Source organism: Zea mays, chromosome 2 (assembly GCF_902167145.1).
Source record: "Zea mays cultivar B73 chromosome 2, Zm-B73-REFERENCE-NAM-5.0, whole genome shotgun sequence".
Lineage (NCBI taxonomy): Eukaryota > Viridiplantae > Streptophyta > Magnoliopsida > Poales > Poaceae > Zea > Zea mays.
Genome location: NC_050097.1, coordinates 85,666,720 through 85,690,709, shown reverse-complemented (window position 1 = coordinate 85,690,709; position 23,990 = coordinate 85,666,720). Strand labels below are relative to the sequence as shown.

At 41.6% G+C, this 23,990-nt stretch overlaps 1 protein-coding gene across 4 annotated transcripts; it reads right to left on the bottom strand.

Annotated features, from left to right (window-relative positions):
* Positions 1 to 919: 919 nt before the first annotated feature.
* On the bottom strand, positions 920 to 22,690 carry LOC103646647 (uncharacterized). Of its 4 annotated transcripts, none has more exons than XM_023301630.2 (11): positions 22,322 to 22,690; positions 21,057 to 21,715; positions 20,809 to 20,919; positions 20,583 to 20,693; positions 10,928 to 11,044; positions 10,790 to 10,831; positions 10,551 to 10,658; positions 5,090 to 5,170; positions 4,881 to 4,973; positions 1,398 to 3,132; positions 920 to 1,312 (listed from the first exon to the last, which is right to left on the bottom strand). In XM_023301630.2, the coding sequence occupies exons 2-11, from the start codon at positions 21,571 to 21,573 to the stop codon at positions 1,246 to 1,248; spliced, it is 2,982 nt and encodes a 993-aa protein (XP_023157398.1). In that variant the 5' UTR covers positions 21,574 to 21,715; positions 22,322 to 22,690; the 3' UTR covers positions 920 to 1,245. The 4 variants fall into 4 exon arrangements, with proteins under 4 accessions (XP_023157398.1, XP_020403943.1, XP_020403944.1 ...); XM_020548354.3 differs by having other exon boundaries at positions 1,398 to 3,135; positions 22,322 to 22,572; XM_020548355.3 differs by lacking the exon at positions 5,090 to 5,170 and having other exon boundaries at positions 1,398 to 3,135; positions 22,322 to 22,560.
* Positions 22,691 to 23,990: the final 1,300 nt, after the last annotated feature.

The following is a 23,990-nucleotide window of genomic DNA, read 5'->3' as shown; positions in this document are numbered from 1 at the left end:
TTTGTTTATAGAGTGAACACACGAAAGAGTATTGCTGCTGATCAAGTTCCACAATTGAATGTTTAAACCAAAAAAGAATTTTTTTTCTTTCCACCATATACCATTCCTAATAAATCATGTTTAAGGTATATCTAGTTCCACAAATCTAGTGATAAAAATAGGGCCACATTAATACATTATTGGAGCAGGCATAGTTGACTAAGCAGTGAGTCAGAAAAAAAGTAGAATACAACGACTTAATGAGTCAGGCATTGTTCTACATTGCTCTCTGCAACATAAAAAGGGGAGATTCCCATGGAGGCTAACTTAGGCCACTCACCATGACTGAACCTGCTGTGATAAGCTCCATGGAAAGTAACCACGAACTCCCCTGCCCCTGAGAACTTTAGGGGACATCGCCATTGTCTTATCACCCAGCATTGCAAAGGTTTCTACATCCCAGATCGCAATTCCAAAATACAAAATCATATGACAGTTACTACAACAGAGGACAGAGGTCTAACTTAGGGCTAGTTTGTGAAGCGTAAAACCGGGGTGGATTGTAGGGGCTAGAACCTAAACCGTAAATCCTAAACTCTTTGAATAAAAAGGGGATTCTAGCCCTTGGGTTTAGGATTCTAACCCCTTCAATCGTGGCTCCCAAACTAGCCTTCAATCAGCGGAGCAAAGCAGAGTAGAGGGCTTTGGTTAGGGGGGTTTGGCCTGGGAGGGTACCGAGAGTGGAAACCCCTATCAAATTACTGTATATCAAGGATCAATCACAGGGTAAACTCATCAAATGCCTATACCATGCGAACGTCTACATGTGCAGACTTTCTTGATTAAAAGAGGACATCAAGCTAATAAAACCACATTCTGAATGCTGGATACAAAATCTAAATAAGAACATACAATCACACAGGTTTCATCCATGCTCCAATTAACTCACTGTAAACCGGTCTCACTATTTCATCACCAAGCAACGAGCAATAATTATTATTATTATTTTTGACTAGGAGACAGGAAATTTAAAACCAAGTTATACATCGGAATTTAGTTTCAGTTTCAGCAAAGAGATAAATGAAGGCTATGGGTTTCAGCTCCCACCGAGAGCAAAGCAACTAATTTAAACAACCAAAGTACGATAGCGCTAGCCATAATCAATGACAATAACATAGAGCTGATAACACATCGCCGTTGCAGCCACCGATAAGAACATTATTGGGCGGCGACATGAGTAGTGCTTCCTTGCACTACATGTTTTGACTAATTGCGGCGAAGTGAGAGCCATGAATTCCATCCTCTCCCTCTTTCTGCCGCCGTTGATGGAGCCCTATAACAATAGCATGAAAGAAACAGTGTTACACACGCAGACGAAGAACAGAGAGAAGTTTGGTTAGTTTGAGTTGTCTGCTTACCTATTGCTGCTTGTTGATGCGCCTTCTCCATTATTTGTTCCAGTAGTTGGCATGGCAGTAGCTGTAGCGGGAGGAGCTTGGTTTGCAGTGGCTGCAGGGTAGTAGAAAGGGTAGCCGAACACCAGTCTACTTGTATCCAGGATAGGGATTATTGGCCACTGCTGCTGTTGGACCGAATTGGAGCCATTATTGCTACTGCTTCCTGCTATCAGATGAGAGGGCACGGGTACACCACCTCTCATTATGCTGTATGGAGAAGTAGTGTTTACTAGACCCTGCTGTCTATGCTGGTTCAACAGGTTGACAAGTGCCGCACTGCTACCAGGCTGGAGTAGCGCCGCCGCCGCCACCGCCGCTGCTGCTGCACCATTAGCCGCCGTCGAACCACCGTAAGGCGGCATTCTGTAATTTGACAACACTGCTTGCTGCTGCCGGCCTTGCTGGTTGTTTGAGACACTATTGCCTCTCCAAAGGCTAGTGGTAGTAGCCCATGAAGCATATGCTTGGCCACCTCTCCAAATGTTAGTAGTAGTGGACGGCATGTTCCTCGAAGGGACAACAGCCTGGTTTCCCTGCAGATTGGGAGTACGGTTTGCTGTACCAGTGGACAGGGCTTCATAGATGACACGACCAAAAAGCATAATGGAGGCTGCTGGTTGATTAGCAGTCTGCGGCTGAGTAGTTTGTGGTACGTTATGTGTTGCCTGGTGAGGATCACTGGGACCCATGGAAGAAGCTTCAGCATGACTGTTCTCAAGGTCTTGGGGTGTCACATCAAGAGGTACATTGAGATCTATATCCATTGCAGTGTAAGAAGAGTTTCCATAAACTATGTCCAAGGCAGCACCACCAGAACTTGATGGCAGATGCTGGTTAGTCTTGGGTGCTCCATCTGAGATCTGCATAGGAGCTGCATTGAGATCATTCACTACTTCAGGCCTTTGGATAACACCTTTACCCTTCTGACAAGTCACATTGCGACACAAATTAATACCATTGCACTCCTTAGCTCTTGAGTATGTATACAGAGCTCCTGAAGCCCTTGGTCGCTGCATAAGATTATGTCTTACTACAGCACCATTATTAGTGGCAATGCAGAAACTGCTACCCTTTGTAGGATTTTCCATGTATGCATTGAGATCATTTCCTTCTATCCGCTTCTTTGAATTCACTTCGCAGCTCAAGTGATTATTTCCCTCCCTGCCTATGAACATGTCTTCAGTTTTTTCTGAGTCTGTATCCGTTTCTTCATCTAACTGCATCATATGTTGTACAAATGCAGCATGAAAATCAATGCAAGGTTTGCCTTTGCTATTAAGGGTTTTCATATCTGATGGGGCCTTTCTACCATCATCAATATTTGAGTTGGCCACCTTCTTTTCTGGTGCTTTCCATGAATGATTCTTACCACCATCATTGCATCCCTTCATTGAAGAACCGAGTTCAGGAGTTTTAGCTCCACTTCGGATCTCGGCACCATTAATTGTACCATTTGCTACCTTAGCACAACTCTCATCAAGTGAAGTTATTAGTTTCAAGGTATCCTGTCCACATGATCCACTAACCACACAATTTCCTTGGTCGCCAAGGTTTGCAATGAGAACACTTTGTGGTACATTTTCCTTCATCTTAGACCAAGACTTTGTGATGCAAACTGCCTCATTATTGTGCTTACCTTCTGAAATGACTTTCTGTGGAATATCTTGAGCATTTGTCAATTCAGTGCTACTTTCACCTGCTTTATAAAACAAAATAGGATATCAGGAAGAATAAATTAGAGAAAACAATGGTCGTTTATATGCAAGGTTTGAAATTCTATGTATAGAATTAAAGTAACAGTAATGATCGATTTAGCACAAGAGGATAGTAAAAAAAATCTAAAAACTTATCAAATTAACTGATTCAAGTTATCAAGGGCACAAATGTGTTTTACTTTGTGCCCTTGATCGTAATTTGCTATAACTGCATTTGTACCATTTTTTACTTAAATAATGTAATTTCTTGCAAGGCAATCATATTTAAGTAAATTAAGTATGACACTGCTTTGAAGAGTGTACCTTATAAATAGTCTCAAGGTTCCACTTTGCAGAACTATAGTAACACATGTCATAGGGTATGTTTTAGTTTATATTACTACTATAGATTATCAATCAAAAATCCTTATATTATGTACTGCAAATCATCCTTTTTCACATGAAATGTTCTATTCCATGGATGTTAGGATATATGTGACATCATTTTTTCACTGCATGTTTAGGTAACAAGTTCAACAATAAATATATGATGACAAACATGTCTTTCTTTCTCATTCATTAAATCAAGAAGACAACATATAGTAAGCTGGTACTTAAAGAGCCATATATTTACACCACAAGATCTTAGTTATCATAAACTAACTTAAATTCTAATATATATGGAAAACATCAAAATCGTCTCCATCGAGTTCACTACACATCAAGATAAACTAAAATTACGGATAAAGTGCCATATGGCCAAATGTTGAAGGGATTACAACCATTATGATAAGCCATTCTTTTCCATTGAATTCAGAACATCTCTAAATGTTATAAAATTGTTATATCATTCATAATATGGACAAAACTAAGCAGTCATAGTATATTTTGTTAAACCAACAATCAATATCCTATATTTCTGGATAGGTCAATTTCCAAGCACAAAAGTGTGCATTATGTGCATCTTGTCACTATATTGACATTATTCGAAAAAATGGAGCTAAAATGAATTGGAATTACATGGGTTTATACTTTCACCTTAGGAACAAATTGGTGGAATAGTAGACATAAAACAGGACAAAAACGCAATAAACACTATAGTATATTGATCAATATAGATATCCATATACCAGCATTGATGTCTCAAAAAAGAAACAAGAGCAAGCAAAATCAGTGTTATAACATCTAGTTATATATTTCATGAATCTTAACCACATATTCACTGCAGTACGGTCGAGTCATGTTCTAAACAGAACAAGCAAACTTGATCATCCCATAAACATATATTTGGCCTACCTACATGCATGCTATATTTACAAAAATCAAATGACAAGCATAACCAGTGTTTATTGGTTAACAAATGTTGACATGCATGTGATAAGTTTTTAGATAATGGAGAGATATTGCAGCTTCAGCCACCTTATATGGAGAATGTGTACCAGGCCACTAAACTTACAAGAAAAACACATATGGCTGCAAACATCTATCACTACAATAAAATAATATTCACATCCTAGAACACATGTAAAAATAGCAAGACATAAAACTGGAGGATGGAATCACCAGGAACTCAAAGGTATAATCAAAATTTTCTACTATCCACATCCAAAAGTAAAAGAACAAGCAAAAATGTTTATGTGGTGATGTAGTGTGTTAAACAGCTCTACATGTTCATGCATTATCACTGTCACAATTGCAATCGCAAGGATAATATGAAAAATCTTTGACATGCAAATCAATGTGTAGTTACCCAGTGGTGCATCACATCCCGTAGAGGAACCAAGCTTAGACACCACAATTGCCGTCATGCTTGAACTGCTAATATAAGGATCACTGGTGTCCTCTGCAGCTCAAAAATCACACAAAAAATTTGTTAATTAATCACTGAAACATCTGGTTAGGTGTCATATTATATGCATTATTAGAAAGTGTACAAATCAGTTGCCAATGGTGAGCTACCTTTGCGTGGGACGACAGACATTTTAGGGACAATAATGGTTTCAGTCAAGTTGTTCATATTTGGGCGATCATCAATGCCTCCTACAGGTAAGGATAGAAATTATAGTAATTTCATAAACTTAGGCCATGTTTGGTTTCTTTAGTCTAGAGACTAAAGTTTAGTTAGGGGATTAAAGTTTAGTCTCTAACATGTTTTGTTCTAGGGACTAAAAATAGTAAGAATATACTAAATGACTTATAAGAAGACTAAAATGTTCTTTAACATTCTCCTGCTATCAATACAATCGAACTAAATGAGGGGCAAATATGGAATTAATATGGTTTAGTCCCTTTTAGCCACATATTGAGGGACTAGGGACTAAATCAATTTAGTCCCAGTTTTAGTCCTACAGTTTGACAATTTAGGAACTAAATGAGACTAAAATGGAGGGACTAATCTTTAGTCCCTCAAACCAAACGGGGCCTTATAAACATATATCTGGGCTGTAGCAACAAAAGCTAAAGCAATTGCATAAATTTTTTACTTAATTTCACCTCAAAAAATTATATTGCAGGAAATAGTAAGACATAAACAGTATGAAACTATCATACTAAGGCAAAATTAGTTAATACATATAGATATATCCACATACTTGCATCATTGTTTTGAAAACCAACATAAGAGCAAGCAAATTCAGTGTTATAATTGTTGTGGTGTATAGCTGAGACCATGGTATGATTATGGATATGTCAAGCAGAGCCCCTCTCTCAATCCCATATTACTGCTCTTGCAACTTTGTTTGTGGGCGATAACTAATGTACAATCAGGCCTTATGTGCAAGCGAGACTCCTTGTCCGTTTGATCATGATCCAACCGTATGTGAGATTTAACACAATGCCTTCCACGGGCTCGTGTAGATTTATAAAAAAACCTTAACAAACCACAATTATATATATGGTTTGATAATGATCCAACAGACCACAATGTTTGCTTGGATGCTTGCACATAAGGTGTGATTGCACATTAGTCGTCGCCTTGTTTTGGTGGTCTATTCTGGAGCAGATCAAGCTAAGGGTCTTCAGGAGGTGGAGGTGTTATCGAGGATTCTTCAGTTGACTCCTAATGGGTGTGGTTCCTCGATTAGTTGTTTTCTCTTCCTTGCATCAATGAATCTGTCAAAAATGTAACCTAGAATGTGAGGGGTTTAAACAGGAGATCTCATTGCGATGATGTTAGGTTGTTGGTTAATTTTAGTAGACCAGAATTTTTATGTCTTCAAGAAACTAAAAAAGAGGTGATCTCTCACATAATGGTGATGTTAATGTTGGGTGTTAGTTCACCGATTTCATTGTGCTGCCAACTGATAGAACTCGAGGTGTATATCTTTTGGCTCGGAGAGGTAACCTTTGTCGGATGTCTAACTTTAGAATTGATAATTATTATATGTTGGTTCAGTTTGACAGCACTGAAGGCTCTCCATGGTTGCCTACTGGTACCTATGGCCTCCAATCTAATGCTCAAAAATGTTTGTTTCTGCAAGAGCTTCACAACATTTGTAGTGCTTTCTTTGGGTCTTGGGATGTCGGGGAGATTTAAATCCTATTTATCGGGCTAAAGGCAAGAATAATGAGCATCTCAACAAAGTAATAATGGTTAGATTTTGGCACTATATTAATAGCCTGGATTTGAAGGAAATTGAGCAATTGGACATGAGGTTTAATTGGTCTAACGAGAGAACCCTACTCTAGTCCACTTGGATAGAGTTTTTGCCATCGCTAATAGGGAAAATGCTTTGCTCGATTACTTCTACAAATTGCAGCATCCTTGATCTCAAACCACTACCCCCTTCTTTTGGAGCTTCATGACCTCATGCATGGCAAACAATGTTTCCATTTTGAATGTTTCCTGCCTAAGTTGGAAGGATTTCTTGAGAAGTTTGCCAAGTCCTGGGATCAATAGTTGGTGTCAACTTGCCCGGTGAAAAGGCTTGCAGATAAGTAAAAAAGACTTGATAGAGATTTTCAATCTTGGAGCCAACGAAAAGTGGGGAACAATAGGCAACAACTATTATAGGTCAAGGTGATTTTACACAAGTTAGAGATTGCGATTGATTCTTATGCCCTCTCTGCCCATGAAGAGCGGCTGCGCCATCAACTCAAGCACCATTCTTTGGGGCTATTATCGCTTGAGAGAACCATGGCCTAGACCCACTCCATATATAAATGTGTAAAAGTAGGAGACATCAACACTTCTTATTTTTGACATCATGCTCATTGGAGAAAAGGGAAAAAATTATAGCGAAGTTGAAGGTTGATGATTAATTATTTGTGAACCAGGAGGAAAAAGGTGAGCTGTTTGGGAGTATTTTAATAACCTTCTTGGGATTACAGGGCTATGGGAGTTCACCTTGAATTTGCCATCTATTCATGTTCCCCTATTAACCTTGGGGACTTGGAGCAACTTTTTCTTGAAGATGAGATTTGGGATGCAATCAAATCCTTGACAAAGGATAAAACCCCAGGCTTGGACGATTACACATGATGTTTTTATAAAGAAGCTTGGCATGTATCAAGTTTGATTTCATGGCCATCGTTGGATGGGTTATGTAGGGCAATGCCAAAAACCTTTATCTTCTAAATTCTATGTTTGTAACTCTCTAACCTAAGACTACCAATGCTCTGGCCATCAAATAAAGTCCAATTCGTTTAATATATAGCTTCTCCATGGTCATCAATATACTGATGGCAAATAGGCTTGCATCTAGGCTAGAAAATATAGTTTCTCCTAACCAAACTGCTTTTGTCAGGGGTTTATCTATTCCTGATAGTTTCATTATGGCTCAACAAACAACTAGGGCTCTCCACAAACAAAAGGAGCCTAGACTGCGCAACATGCTTTATGTTCACAAAGTCTTTAATTCCGTCTCCTAGAAGTTTTGAGGCACTTGGGTTTCAATCCAGCATGATGTATTATGCTCTCCAAGATGTTGAGATCTTCTTCCACCTAGATGCTTGTGAATGGAGAACCAAGTAATTTGGTTACTTGTCAGAGTGGGCTTATGGAGGGGGACCCTTTACCCCCATGTCGTTCATCTTAGTGATCGATGTACTTAATTCTCTAGTTACAAAAGCTGGTGAGCCTGGCTTTGTTGCAGAAGCTATTGTGAAGGGTGGGAGATCAAAAAATTTCGCTATATGCTAATGATGTGGTGGAATTCTATGGAATCTAAAACCTTGGAGGAATTAGGGGTGCTAAAGGAAATTCAATGGATTTTTGGGATGCCTTTGGGATGCGTCACCAATTTTTTTAAATGCCCTATGATACCCATTCAATGTCATCTATAGGAACAGATGTTAATTCAAGATTTAATGTCATGAAATATCGTTGATTTTCCTTGCAAATTTTTGGGACTAACTTTGTCGGTGAGAAAATTACTAATAGTGAATGGATTCCCCTCATTGACAAAATTGTTGATCATTTACCTAGCTAGAAAATTGTCATAGTTCATCCAGCTAGGAGACAACTCTATTTATATTTGTGCTAACTATTGCCCCTATATATCATTTTATTGCCTTGCACTGTCCTAAATGGGTACTTAAGGGCATTGACAAGATCAGAATAGGGATCCTCTGAAAAGGTCACAAAGATGTCAGGAGGTCATTGCCTTGTTGATTGGGAGCGAGTATGATCTTGGTGGTCTTGGAATTCATAATTTAGAAACTCTTAGGTCGGTGGGCTCTAAACCTGAGATGGTTGTGCAAGAAGAAGACACCACCCTATGGCTGGTGGCATGATTTATAGCTACAAGTGCATCCTAGGGTTGCTGCCTTATTTGCTGCTTTGGTTATCACTACAATTGGGGATGTCTCCAATACATTGTTTTTCTCAGACAAATGGATTCAATCTCATTTTTTGGTAGTCTTGGTGCCTGTTTTAGTGGTTATTGTCCTTAAGCGCATGACCGGGTGATGTACAGTACATTAAGCTTTCTTTGATCTTCAATGGATTCAAGACACCAAGGCAGCTCTCGGTCAAGGTTCTAAGAGACTTTCTTTGGCTTTGGGATTTGTTGGAAGGATTTTTTCTGCTAGCTAGAGTGCATGATCAGCATGACTAGGCATTTAAACCGTCTAGATCATACTCTTCTAGATCTACTTATCGGGCTTTTTTCATGGGGTCAATCCTCTTTGAGCCAACAAATCAGACCTGGCACAGTTGGGCCACTCCTAGGTGCAAGTTTTTCATGTCGCTGGCTACTATGAACAATTGTTTGATGATCGATAGACTGGCACTTCATGGGTTAGATCATATAGAAAGTTGTGTTCTTTATAATTAGGTGGAGGAAGACGTCCAACTTTTACTTATCTCATGTATGTTTGTGAGGAGTATTTGGTTTGAGATTTTGGGGTTGGTTAACTTGCCTCATCTTTCTTCGGGGTCTCGAGTTAATAATTTACAAGAATGGCGGAGAGAAACTATAGTTTAGAAACAATCAAGAAAATGTTTTAATTCGTTGGTGATATTGGTGGCTTGGTGGATCTAGAAGCATAGAAATGCTTGCATCTTCAATGGAGCAACACCTAGCCTTGTTTCTATTGTGCAGAACATCACGAAAAAAGCTTTCGTATGGCCGGTGTAGGGCGGGTGTACCAGATTTGAGTGCTATCTGGCCTCTGTAGCTTTGTGGTGGTGTTTTAGAAGTTTGTATGGATAAGTTTGTGAACATATCTCAAATAAAAAGAATTCCTGAAGAACAAAGGGATTTGCCAATAAGAATGGTCTAAAAACACATGCTTGCAACTCCTGACTTGATTCATCAACAAAATAAAGCTATTCTCCTCCAAAAGCAAGTTGTAGAGAACAGTATAGTGAGACATAAAACATGAGGAAAAGAGTGCACATGATTTCAAAGATATATATGTAGGTAATCAATATGAGTATCTGATCGAGTCACATACATTTAACAAAATCGAAAGGTAAACAGAGAATCAGTGTTTCGATAAATCTCTATGGTGCAGTATATATGGTTATTGTCACACTTTATTTATAAGTTATCAAATGTTGACATGTGATAGTTGTCTAGATAATGGGAAGATATATTATAAAATTCCAGCATCAGTCATTCTACATCAAGAATGTATCTGACCACAAAAAATAGCAAACAAAAAAAAATCAAGAATGTATCTGAAGTCTGAACACATGCAGAAATAGCAAGACATAAAATTGAACTCAAAGGCATGGTTAATTTTTTTATCTGCATCCAAAAATAAAAGAACAGTAACCAGAAAAGTTTATGAGGTGCAGTACTAGCTGTGTAAAACATCTATACAACTGATGCATTATCATTGTCAAAATCATATAATATGACATGTATACGTATACTGTATAGTGCACAGATAACTATAGTAAAAACTGGTTATCGCATGATGACAAATCTTTGATGTATTACTAGTTGCAACATGCAAATGAACACCCCGTTACCTGTTGGTGGATCACATCGCTGAGAGGATGTAAGCTGATCAGGCACCACCGCCATTACTGTCATCATGCTTGAACTGCTAATGCAAGGATCACTGTTGTCCACTGCAGCTATGAAATCAAACAGAAAATAAAGTGTGAAACATCTGATCTCCTGATGTTATATGATGGAAACATCTGATCGAGTTGTTATATGATGGAAATAGTGGCAAGTGTGACTCAGTCATTTGGTGGCGGACTACCTTTGTCAGTCAAATTCTTGCTGTCGATACTTCCACGATCTCCTGCTGGTAGGGAATTACAGCGATTTCATAAACTCCTAAACATATATGAGCAGTACGTACGTATATATAGGCTAACAAAAGTTTAGATGTGTCAACCTGGTGGCAGACTAGCAGTACTGCGTCCCTGAGGTGAAGAAGGCACAACAGCTGCTGAGCAAAGTACCTTTTCAGTAATGACCAAGCTGCTACCGCCAGGACTGCTGCTGCCTACAGCTGAAAATCACAAAACAAAAAAATTGTAGTAATGATCACAGAAACATATATATATATATATCAGAATTCAGATCCAGGTAATTTGAGCTGAGTGACAGTTGTTGGAATCACTCCTCACTTTAGCAAGTGTTTATCACAAACACTCAATCTGGTGAACGCAAACACACAAATAAACAGAACTAAACAAGCTTAGCAAACCTTTTCTGGTCCAAGTCTGCTTCTACCACCGTACCACACCGTTTTTTGTTTTATTTATAGATTCAAGAGTATATGCAAGAGACAACAACCCATACAGCCGATAATGACTCCATGATCCTAATCTAATGCATGATGCATGAGGTATGCAAGCCACACGTTCTACCAGGAAATCACTTCGTGTCTTGACTCCTACTCCATCTCAAGTTCTCAACTATGATTGAGTCTCACACCGTTCTCCCATGCACTTTGGCCACTTCCCACAGCACCATATCATCGCGCGCGTCATATGGCAACATCGCATCTCACATCATATCAGCTAGAACTTAACTAGCTAGAATGCTAGAATGCAGCCTACTCTTACACTAGCTAGCTACATGCAGAAACATATGAATCAAGATTAGTTTTAACAATTTCCCTCTTAATCTCGATTCTCCAACCTTGAACAAATTTAGAGAAGACTAGGTTCATCGCTGGCTTAATCTTGCACGTACAAAGCCTTTTCCTCCTCCTTCCCCTTTTCTTTCTTAGGGAATTCCCAAGCATAATGTCCAAAATCTTGATAGTTGTAGCATTGTACCTTGCTCTTGTCTTTGCGCCATTCACGGTGGCCACAACCATGGCCAAGTGTAGCCATGAGGAGCCGTTTCTCATCTACATGGACCTCTCATCCCTTGTGTAGCTCTTCATGCACCTTCAGTGACCAAATTGCCTCCTTCATTATTGTCATCTTGTTGATGTCATTGAACAACACCATCGACAAAGTAACATTGATAAACATGGTGGAGACAGCTTGCAACATCTTCGTGACATACTTCTCCATGGTCTCCTCGATGACGCATAGCAGCATCTCGTCAACGATAGCTTGGGATATAATGGACAAGGCTAGTTGGTCCATGCCGTCATTGATAGCCTCAGTAGTCCCATGAACAATAGCACCCTATGCATCGTTGGTTCGCAGCACTACCGAAATCTGGCTCTTTGTCGAGTGCTCGACGCTTTGCCGAATGCTTTTTGTCGGGCACTCAGCAAAGAAGTCTTTGTCGAGTGCCGCACTCGGCAAAGTCCTGCTCTCGGTAATGACCGCGTTTATCGAGAGAATGACTCTTGGCACAGAAATAAACTCGGCAAAGAAACCTGTGCCGAGTGCCAAACACTCGGCAAACAACGGCCCTCGGCAAAAAGCCGTCAGTGGTCATCTAAAGCTGACGACCGTTAACTTTGCCGAGCGCTGGGCTTTGACACGCAAAGAAGCCTCTTTGCCGAGTGTCCGACGTCTAACACTTGGCAGAGCTTGCTGTGTTGAGTGTCATTCCTGGACACTCGGCAAATTATATTTTTATTTTTTTCTTTGCTCAACCAAACTTTTTGTGGTATGTTCTTAAACTATGTAGACCTACATGTACCATTTTGGCACAATTATAAAAGTGTTGAGTGTCCGATAAAAAGTACTCGGCAAAAAAGTTGTTGCCGATGTACTGTTTGTCGAGCTCTCTTTGTCGAGTGTCACACTCAGCAAAGACTTCGCCGAGTGTTTTCCAGGCTTTGCGGAGTGCCTCAGGCACTCGGCAAAACGCCCGATTCCAATAGTGCAGTACAAACTTCATTCTTACCGCCCACGTCGTGTAGTTCATCCTTGTCAAAACCAAGACCGGGAGCCTCGTCGTCGTCGATGTCGTCGGGTTGTCGAAACCATAACTCATCTTTGTTATCACCACTATTGCACTTGCCTAGGGGTGTGTACAATTCTCCATCCTTGTCATCACGACAGGAACACTAAATCTCTCTGATACCAATTGTTGGAATCACTCCTCACTTTATCAAGTGTTTATCACAAACACTCACTCAGCTGGTGGATGCAAACAGAAATTAAGGAGCATAACTGCAAAAGCTAGCAAACTTTTTTGGTCGACCTTTTGCTTCTACCAGCACGCTATTTTTTTGTTTTATTTATAGACTCAAGAGTACATGCAAGAGATAACAATTGGCCAACATCCTACTCAACCAAGAATGACTACATGATCCTACTGTTGGATCTTTTATGGGCTTGGCCCATTTATTGAATAAACTCTATGGTGTGTAATGGTGGAGAATACCAATAGTACCACATTGGAAGTTCAAGGGTCTTTTGCCTTGACTTATATGGTGGGATTTATTCCACTTATCTTGAGAAGTCAAGAAATGGACAAGGGCGTGCCACACGCGCGCGCGCGCGCCGCCGCCGCCGCCGGCCGGGCCGGGCCGGGCGTGGCGAGGCAGGCAGGCAGGCAGGCAGGCAGGCAGGCAGGCAGGCAGGCAGGCAGGCAGGCGAGCGGGCGTGGTGTGATTGTGTTAATTTTTAGCACTCACTAACCGCGTCAGCCGAGTGACCCTGTCTCTTCGTCTGCCGAGTGACCCTGTCTCTTCGTCAGCCAGCCGAGTGATCGTCTGCCGAGTGACCCTGTCTCTTCGTCAGCCAGCCGAGTGATCCTTCTCCTTCAGCTGCCGACTTATGGCGTGACTCGGCAAGAGCTGGCCGACTCATGGCATAACTCGGCTAGAGCTGGCCGACTCTTGGCGTGACTCGGCGACCGTTCTCCTTCAGCTTCCCTCTGCGAGAGGTTAAATAGAGGAGCACCCCTGTCATTCGGTACACGAGAGATAACTCTTTCAGAACACAGTCCAGCAGCCGAGTGAGGGTATTTCCATCTCGTGACTCTGCGCGCACAGAGAAGCGAGAGGGCAGGTGCCTCCGGAGCCCTTGCCGTTCGAGACCTTGCACGAGGGATCGGCAATTAGGTTTTTGGGGAGCGTCTACGCGACTGCCCAAAGTCTTCTTCCTGCTGTCATGACAAGTGAAGTTGGACAAGGATCTAGATCCTCGGAGCGCATGGCAGGGTATGATCAATTCATCTCCTTACTGTTTTCCATTCTGCAAATTATATATGTTCATACCTGCTGTTTTATTTATAGCCATAAATTTATCCAACCTGTTTTGTCGTATTATATCATGACGTGTCTGATGCCTGGTCATACTAGTAATATGATAAATCTGTTTGTCTTAATTTTACAGTCATGCTGTTTATATTGTTATCTGTTTATTTCCAGTTATTTCGCAATAATCCATGAACCATGTTTATATGCTTATTTTATTTATATGATTTACATGCTTCATATGCTTTGTGTTCTCATGATCCATATTGTTATGGATATTTTTGAGATCACGTTTTCCATGTTTGATTATCTATTATATGTCATCATCATAATGTTAATTTATGGAATTAAAATAATACAGAAAATGCCTATATTTCTAACAATCCAAAAACCTAATGTTAGGCATTTTTCTGTCAGAGGTTTTGCTGCTGTGCTAAAGCCTGATCCTTTTGATGGTAAAAACTTCTTGATATGGAAAGCTAAAATGGAATTGTGGCTAACTGCAATGTCTTGTTTTCATGCCGCTGAGGGCAAGCCTGCAAACTTACCTCCTGAGGATGAGGCTAAGTTTAAGGCTGAAGACAACCTCTTTCGAGGAGCAGTAATTAGCGCACTGGATACTAAATTCCAGAAAAGCTATATCATCCTTCCCACAGGGAAAGAGCTGTGGGATGCACTTGTCGGAAAGTTTGGAGTAACTGACGCTGGTAGTGAGCTGTATCTCATGGAGCAGCTGTATGACTACAAGATGGTTGAGAACCGATCTGTAGTGGAACAGGCTCATGAGTTTCAGGCACTAGCTAAAGAACTCGAACTTTTTCCTTGTCCTTTGCCTGACAAGTTTGTGGCTGGCGGTATAATCGCCAAGTTACCACCTTCTTGGAAGGACTTTGCTACCTCTCTCAAACATAAGAGACAAGAGTTCAATGTGGAAGAGCTCATTGGTACTCTTGATGTTGAGGAAAGGGCTAGAACAAAGGACAGTGGAAAAGGTGTTGAGACCTCTACTGCTAATGTGGTGCAGAAGAGAAACTTCCGCAAGTTTAACAAGAAGAAAAACCAGAACAAACAAGAGAACGCGAATAAACCTGTTCATACAGCACAGTTTAAAAAGAAGAACAACAATAACAAGGGAAAGGGAGGATGCTTTGTCTGTGGCAGTGATCAACACTGGGCAAGAGAGTGCCCTGATCGCAAGTTCACTCAAGACAAGAAATCAGCTAATGTTGTAACCACTGAAACTGAAGAAGGAACATCTGGGTATGGTAATTCTTTACCATTTGTTCTTTCAGTCTGTAATTCACCTGAGTGGTGGATGGACAGTGGTGCAAACATTCATGTGTGTGCTGATGCCTCTATGTTCACTTCCTATCAGGTCGGGAGGTCTGGCGCCTTGTTGATGGGAAATGGGTCGCGTGCTCATGTTCTTGGTGTTGGTACGGTCATTCTGAAGTTTACTTCGGGAAAGACGGTGCCATTGAAGAGCGTGCAGCATGTGCCCTCTATCAAGAAGAATCTCGTTAGCGCTTCGATGCTATGTCGAGATGGATATAAAGTTGTTCTTGAGTCTAATAAATGTGTTGTGTCGAAACATGGTACCTTTGTTGGTAAAGGATATGATTGCGGAGGCTTGTTCCGCTTATCACTGCATGATGTGTGTAATAAACTGGTGAATTCTGTTAATTTTTCTGATGAGTCAGATCTATGGCATTCACGGTTTTGTCATGCAAGCTTTGGCTGTCTTATGCGGTTAGCAAATATAAATTTAATTCCTAAATTTAACTTGGTCAAAAAGTCTAAGTGCCATGTGTGTGTTGAATCAAAACAACCCCGCAAGCCACACAAGGCTGCTGAGGCGAGGAGTTTGGCACCTCTAGAACTTGTTCATTCTGATCTGTGCGAGATGAATGGAATTTTGACCAAAGGTGGTAAAAGATACTTTCTCACTTTTATAGATGACTCCACTAGATTTTGTTATGTGTATCTCTTAAAAACAAAGATGAAGCGTTCAATTATTTTAAGGCCTATAAAGCTGAAGTTGAGAACCAACTTGAGAGGAAAATAAAACGATTAAGGTCTGATCGAGGTGGAGAATATTTCTCTAATGTGTTCGATGAGTTCTGCGTGGAACATGGTATTATTCATGAGAGGACACCGCCATTCTCACCACAATCCAATGGGATTGCTGAAAGGAAAAACCGCACTCTAACAGACTTGGTGAATGCCATGTTGAGTACAGCGGGATTATCCAAGGCATGGTGGGGTGAGGCGATTTTGACAGCATGTCATGTCCTGAATAGAGTTCCAACAAAGAACAAAGAGATCACTCCATTTGAGGAATGGGAAAAGAGAAGAGTAAATCTCTCGTATTTGCGCACTTGGGGTTGCTTGGCTAAAGTGAATGTGCCAATCAACAAAAAGCGTAAACTTGGGCCTAAAACCGTTGATTGTGTATTCCTTGGGTACTCTTTTCACAGCACTGGGTATAGGTTCTTAATTATAAAATCTGATGTGCCTGATATGTATATTGATACTATCATGGAATCAAGAGACGCAACATTTTTTGAGAATGAGTTTCCCATGAAGAATACACCTAGTGATATAAGTCACGAGACTATAATTCCCCATGAGCACGAACTGTCGATTCCTATAGATCATGCTGAGGATTCTCATGTGCACGTCCCTGAGGAGGATGACACTATAGTCACTCGAAAGAGCAAGAGACAGAGGGTTGCAAAATCCTTTGGTAATGACTTTATAGTGTACCTTGTGGAAGACACACCAACTACCATTAGTGAGGCATATTCCTCTCCTGATGCTGACTTATGGAAGGAAGCAGTAAGGAGTGAGATGGAATCTATTATGTCTAATGGAACTTGGGAGGTCGTTGACCGTCCTTATGGTTGTCAACCTATAGGTTGCAAATGGATCTTCAAGAAAAAACTTAGGCCTGATGGTACAATCGAGAGGTACAAGGCAAGGCTTGTGGCCAAAGGATATACCCAAAAGGAGGGTGAAGATTTCTTTGATACCTACTCACCAGTGGCTCGATTGACTACAATTCGCACATTAATAGCCGTGGCAGCCTCTTATGGTCTTATCATTCATCAGATGGATGTTAAGACAGCTTTCCTAAATGGAGAGTTGGATGAGGAGATCTATATGGATCAGCCAGAAGGGTTTATTGCGGATGGTCAAGAGAACAAGGTGTGCAGGTTGATAAAATCATTGTATGGCCTAAAACAAGCACCTAAGCAATGGCATGAAAAATTTGATAATACTCTTACAGCAGCTGGCTTTGTTGTAAATGAATCTGACACGTGTGTATACTATCGGTATGGTGGGGGTGAGTCTGTTATGCTGTGCCTTTATGTTGATGACATTTTGATCTTTGGATCAAATCTCAATGTGATTGAGGAAGTTAAAAATCTTCTATCGAGCAATTTCGAGATGAAAGATTTGGGAGAGGCTGATGTCATTCTAAACATCAAGCTTGTTAGAGAAGCTGATGGTGGGGTAACTTTGTTACAATCCCATTATGTGGAAAAGGTATTGAGTCGCTTTGGTTTTAGTGACTGTGATCCTGCTCCAACACCTTATGACCCCAGTGTGCTATTAAGAAAGAATCAGAGAATAGCAAGGGATCAATTGACATACTCCCAGATCATTGGCTCGCTCATGTACCTTGCAAGTGCAACAAGGCCAGACATCTCTTATGATGTGAGTAAGCTAAGTCGGTTTGTGTCGAAACCAGGAGATGATCACTGGCGTGCTCTTGAGAGAGTGTTGCGCTATTTGAAAGGTACTATGACATACGGTATTCATTATACCGGAAACCCAAAAGTGCTGGAAGGCTATTGTGATGCCAACTGGATTTCTGATGCTGATGAGCTTTATGCCACAAGCGGATATGTGTTTCTGTTTGGAGGTGGCGCTGTTTCCTGGAAGTCTTGCAAGCAGACTATCTTAACGAAGTCTACAATGGAAGCAGAACTCGCAGCATTAGACACTGCTGGGGCTGAGGCTGAGTGGCTTCGTAATTTCCTATTGGACTTACCGGTGGTTGAAAAACCAATACCGGCTATTTCCATGAACTGTGACAACCAAACGGTGATTACAAAGGTTAACAGTTCTAGGAATAACATGAAGTCTACAAGGCATGTTAAGAGGAGATTGAAATCTGTCAGAAAGTTGAAAAACTCCGGAGTTATTACTGTGGATTATGTCCACACATCGAATAATCTGGCAGATCAATTCACTAAGGGTCTATCACGCAATGTGATAGAAAGTGCATCGAGGGAAATGGGTATGAGACCCATGTGAGATCTACTCTAGTGGTAACCTGCTCTATGTGATCGGAGATCCCGTGAAGTAGAGTGGAGAAACAAGCTAGGAGTAGATTGTGAGGAAAGATCCCTTCTTTAACTCATTTCTGATGCACATCTTTCCTATCTGTAAGGCAGGATGGTTTTTACCTTAATGTATTCCAAGAGTCTTATAAAGGTGAGATGTTGTCCTACAGAACATCTTCTGAGGAATACACCTATATGAGTCAGACTGCTAGTCACAGTCTATGGGATTTGGGTAATCCCTAAATACTCATGAAAGGCACTGAAGTAAGACTTATATGCTTCTAAACAGCGGGAATACCCTTCTGCAGCCTAGTATCAGCAAAGGATTTGAGTGAATCTTATTTCGCACAAAACTGTCAATTCAAGGCATAGTCCATTGTTCAGTTGTGAATGAGTGAAACTCTTATTCTAGATGGATGTTCAACTTAACAGTCTCCATCGAAACACTGGTATATCAAAGGATTGTGATTCTGATACTTCATCATTACAAACCCTAGAGTTTGGTGGGGATTGTTGGATCTTTTATGGGCTTGGCCCATTTATTGAATAAACTCTATGGTGTGTAATGGTGGAGAATACCAATAGTACCACATTGGAAGTTCAAGGGTCTTTTGCCTTGACTTATATGGTGGGATTTATTCCACTTATCTTGAGAAGTCAAGAAATGGACAAGGGCGTGCCACACGCGCGCGCGCGCGCCACCGCCACCGCCGGCCGGGCCGGGCCGGGCCGGGCCGGGCGTGGCGTGGCGAGGCGAGGCAGGCAGGCAGGCAGGCAGGCGAGCGGGCGTGGTGTGGTTGTGTTAATTTTTAGCACTCACTAACCGCGTCAGCCGAGTGACCCTGTCTCTTCGTCTGCCGAGTGACCCTGTCTCTTCGTCAGCCAGCCGAGTGATCCTTCTCCTTCAGCTGCCGACTTATGGCGTGACTCGGCAAGAGCTGGCCGACTCATGGCATAACTCGGCTAGAGCTGGCCGACTCTTGGCGTGACTCGGCGACCGTTCTCCTTCAGCTTCCCTCTGCGAGAGGTTAAATAGAGGAGCACCCCTGTCATTCGGTACACGAGAGATAACTCTTTCAGAACACAGTCCAGCAGCCGAGTGAGGGTATTTCCATCTCGTGACTCTGCGCGCACAGAGAAGCGAGAGGGCAGGTGCCTCCGGAGCCCTTGCCGTTCGAGACCTTGCACGAGGGATCGGCAATTAGGTTTTTGGGGAGCGTCTACGCGACTGCCCAAAGTCTTCTTCCTGCTGTCATGACAAGTGAAGTTGGACAAGGATCTAGATCCTCGGAGCGCATGGCAGGGTATGATCAATTCATCTCCTTACTGTTTTCCATTCTGCAAATTATATATGTTCATACCTGCTGTTTTATTTATAGCCATAAATTTATCCAACCTGTTTTGTCGTATTATATCATGACGTGTCTGATGCCTGGTCATACTAGTAATATGATAAATCTGTTTGTCTTAATTTTACAGTCATGCTGTTTATATTGTTATCTGTTTATTTCCAGTTATTTCGCAATAATCCATGAACCATGTTTATATGCTTATTTTATTTATATGATTTACATGCTTCATATGCTTTGTGTTCTCATGATCCATATTGTTATGGATATTTTTGAGATCACGTTTTCCATGTTTAATTATCTATTATATGTCATCATCATAATGTTAATTTATGGAATTAAAATAATACAGAAAATGCCTATATTTCTAACACCTACTCTAATGCAAGATGCATGGGGCATGCAAGCCACACATTTTACCACAAAATCACTTTGTGTCTTGACTCCTACTCCATCTCAACTATGAGCAGGTCACACACCATTCTTCCATGCATTTCGGCCACTTCTCCCAACACCATACCATCGCTTCATATGACAACATCGCATCACACGACATATCAGCTAGAACTTAAGTAGCCTATACGTATCTCACGTACACATCTCCTGCTAGAATGTGGCCTACACTAGCTATCTACATGCAGAATGGAATACAAACATGCAGAAACATATGAATCAATTAAGATCAGTTGTAACAGTAGTGGCATGTGTATATACACATGTGGTCATCACCTGCAGGTGTGGGGCTATGCTTGCCACAGGAACCAGACACTTCAGAAGGAAAAACAACTTTTCCAGTCAAGCTGCCTATGCTTCCATTCTTCCCAGAATCGTTGAGATCTCCTGCAGGATGAAATTCACCGCAATTTCATCAATAAAACTCATAAAAAGATGCCTGACCGGCATTGGTCAGGTGCTATATATTAATTATACGGGCAAGTTTACAGCATGCGGTCACCTGTTAGTGGACTAGACCATTTGGAGAATGCAGACGCAGTAGTAGCTCGGGAAACCCTCATTTCTGCCATGTCCAAGCTTTTATTTTTGCCATGGCGACCTTTGCTTCGTCCTACAGGGTACACAAGGAGGGAAACCAAAGAGATTTGTTAAGCACACGCGTGAACATGATTTCTTGAGACACACATGCATAACATAGAGATGTCAATATTGTCATACTGTGGTAGGTTTTAGTTTGTATTGCTTCACCTGGTGGCGGCGTACATGATCCGTGAGAAGAAGCAGCTTCACGAGTGGCTCCATCATGAGCTAAAAATTTATGTGTGTTCTCATAATCCTTCTTATTGTACCGATTCTCATACTTTGCAAGGCCCTGACCCCAACCAAGCCGTGTCTTCTTCCTCGCGGCGGCCTTTGCCTCTTCTTCAGCATCGGCATCTGCGGCCAAAGAGGCAGCATGTGTTGAAAGCAGCCTCTTCTTTGCCATGAAGGCATTCAATCCTAGCACATCGCCCTGGTCATCATTCATGCGAGACATGCTCACATCGACACCGCCAGAGGTTTTCATGGGTGCTGGTGGGTCTGCTACTTGCAGCAACCTATTCTTGTCAGTGGCGGATGTGCTGCTGCCAGTGCCACCCAACCCTACTAACGACACATCATCTTGGGCATCATCGTTGCTCTTAGAAGCAGTCACACTCACGTCGACGACAACGGGATCCTTCAATTGCGGTGGATTAGTTGGCTCTGACACGGGAGGAGTCATCGCACTCACACGTACGTACGGGACGAGTCCTTGTTCTCTGGAGGAAGAACAACTGGAACTGCAGGCTGCACTTGGGCAAGAAGCTGAGATGGTCGCTGGCTTGAAGGGATTGAGCCTAGCAGTCCGTGACGACAACCCCTTCCTGCGTTATAAAGTCAGCAAGAGAAACCTTAGCTTCTTGGTGTGGTCATATTATATTGCGCATATATATGTAAGCACACTGCTCAAGGAGATGGACACCACCACAAGCATGTAGAAGATGAAATTCATGAAAATTAATATATCGAAACACTACAGAAAAGAATAGTATATTTCCTTGTACCGGAAATTAAACCCCGAAGAAGTGAAAGATTAACACACGCGTACGACAGTACTCGCTCCCCATAGATGGATCCAAGAACTACTTGCACAGGGAAGAAATTAATAGAATTCTCGTTTTTTATTATTTAAAACCAAAAGATCCACCTACTGGAACTAAGGAGCTGGAATAAGGAGAGTAGTGCTGCGTATATATAGGGCATTGTTGAGGATTCCTCTACACCCCATCCATGTCCATAGCATGAAAATGGCAGGATCGTGTTGGTGTATGGATCAAGCCATACGGCCCAGCAGGATGCCATTCCGGTGGCAGATGAAGACCTGACCACCCATAATCCATTCAGATCTGTCACACACGACACGATCGATCCACAGATCGCACGCACATATATAGCCGGGAGCAACAGAAAGCAGGTTGCAGGCCACAAACCTGCTTGGAATTCGACCGATCTGCGCAGCAGGCACTCTGGGGAATTTGGCAGCAGATCAGATCCAAAAGCCAGCTAGCTAGCTGGGCTAGCTAGGTAGGCTGCGACGACGACTGATGAGAGCAACACACAGCAAAATGTGCCGGCAGGGTGTTGTTGTGTCACTGCAGGTGTGGAGATACTAGTGGGGGAGAGAAATGGTTAGACCCCTCGCTCTCTTTTGTAGGAAGAAGGAAAAAAAAAGGCTAGCCCCTTGGTTTTGTGTCAGGGTTTCATACATGTTTTTGGTATTTAATAATGTGATATCTATCTGTACCAGATATCAGCCATCCTCAAGATACACCAGTATTAATTATTCCTTCCACTGCCATATCTGCAAGTTTGGCCTCTGGTTCCATTTAAAAACTCCTCATCAGTAGCTGCTAAAAACGATGTTAACAGCTGTAGTGTGGCGAAAATGTATGCCAGCAGCTTTGTTGTTTTTTTTGTTGTTTTATATAGACATTTTTTTGTCTGTCTCTTGAACCACTGCGTGGCCGGACGGACACACCCTCTTCTTTCTTTTTTTTCTGTCGAGTAGCAGGAGGGCTGCGCCACCAAAGAGCTACAATGCATGCATGCCGCCACATACGAGAATCATGCATGCATATGGGGTGCCCATGAATTGATCGAAACAGTCCCTGGAAAGACGTATAGGAAGCTTCCGCGAAATAGTACACCACACAAAATGCGATGACGACCACACCACCTTTATAACGCCTGGCCAAGAGACCTTGGATAACAAGTGTGCGCTAGCCTGCCCTGACGATGCCTGTGCCTGTACGTTTCGAGACGAACGCCCCGGCCCCCTGTGCCTGGTTCACTCCTGCAGCGCTCTGGTAATCGTTTGGCTGCACCATCGATATGATCACGCCGACCGATAAGGGATGCTGATGCTTTGCCTTATGTACTAATTAAGTTTTCCTTCAAAACTGAAAGTTAAAATATCTTCTTTCGGTAGCCAAGAACATTGACGTAGCCAATTTTTTTTAATCAGGCCTATGCTATAAGAATTTTTTTATAAATAATTTAGTATAGTTCATACTAATTTGGTATACATATGGAACTATAGATTTAACATTGACGTCCACAAGTGCATACATTATTGGAATGCAAATATAATATAAAATAGTCTAAACATCAAGCACAAAATATATTACTGGTGGTCCTGTGAGCTGACTTAGGGTATACATGCCATGGTTCACCTAGACCACCCATTAGCTAAGCCACTAGCTAAGAACCGCTGAAAGTAATTATTTCCCATCGAAAGTAACTTTTTTGATGGCTTTAGTGTTATTTTCGACGGCTCCATTTTGTCGGGAGTTCAGCGCAAAAAAAATAAACATTATTTTTTCGGTGGTAGCAGTATAACTGCCAAAAATAACCCTCGCATGATTGTTTTCAGCGGCTGCTAATGGCCTCCAAAAACAAAGTAACTTATTTTTCGGTGGCTTATATGGCCCGGCACTAGTCACATGTGTCATTTGTTGTGAGATTTGCGAGTCCAAAATTCTTCTTTTTTTACCACCTTTGAGTGACATATATAGCTCAATATTTATGACGACGAGCAAGTTCAAACAAAATTTCTATGGCAGAACACACGTTATTCTCCATTGCACCATATTCGAGCAT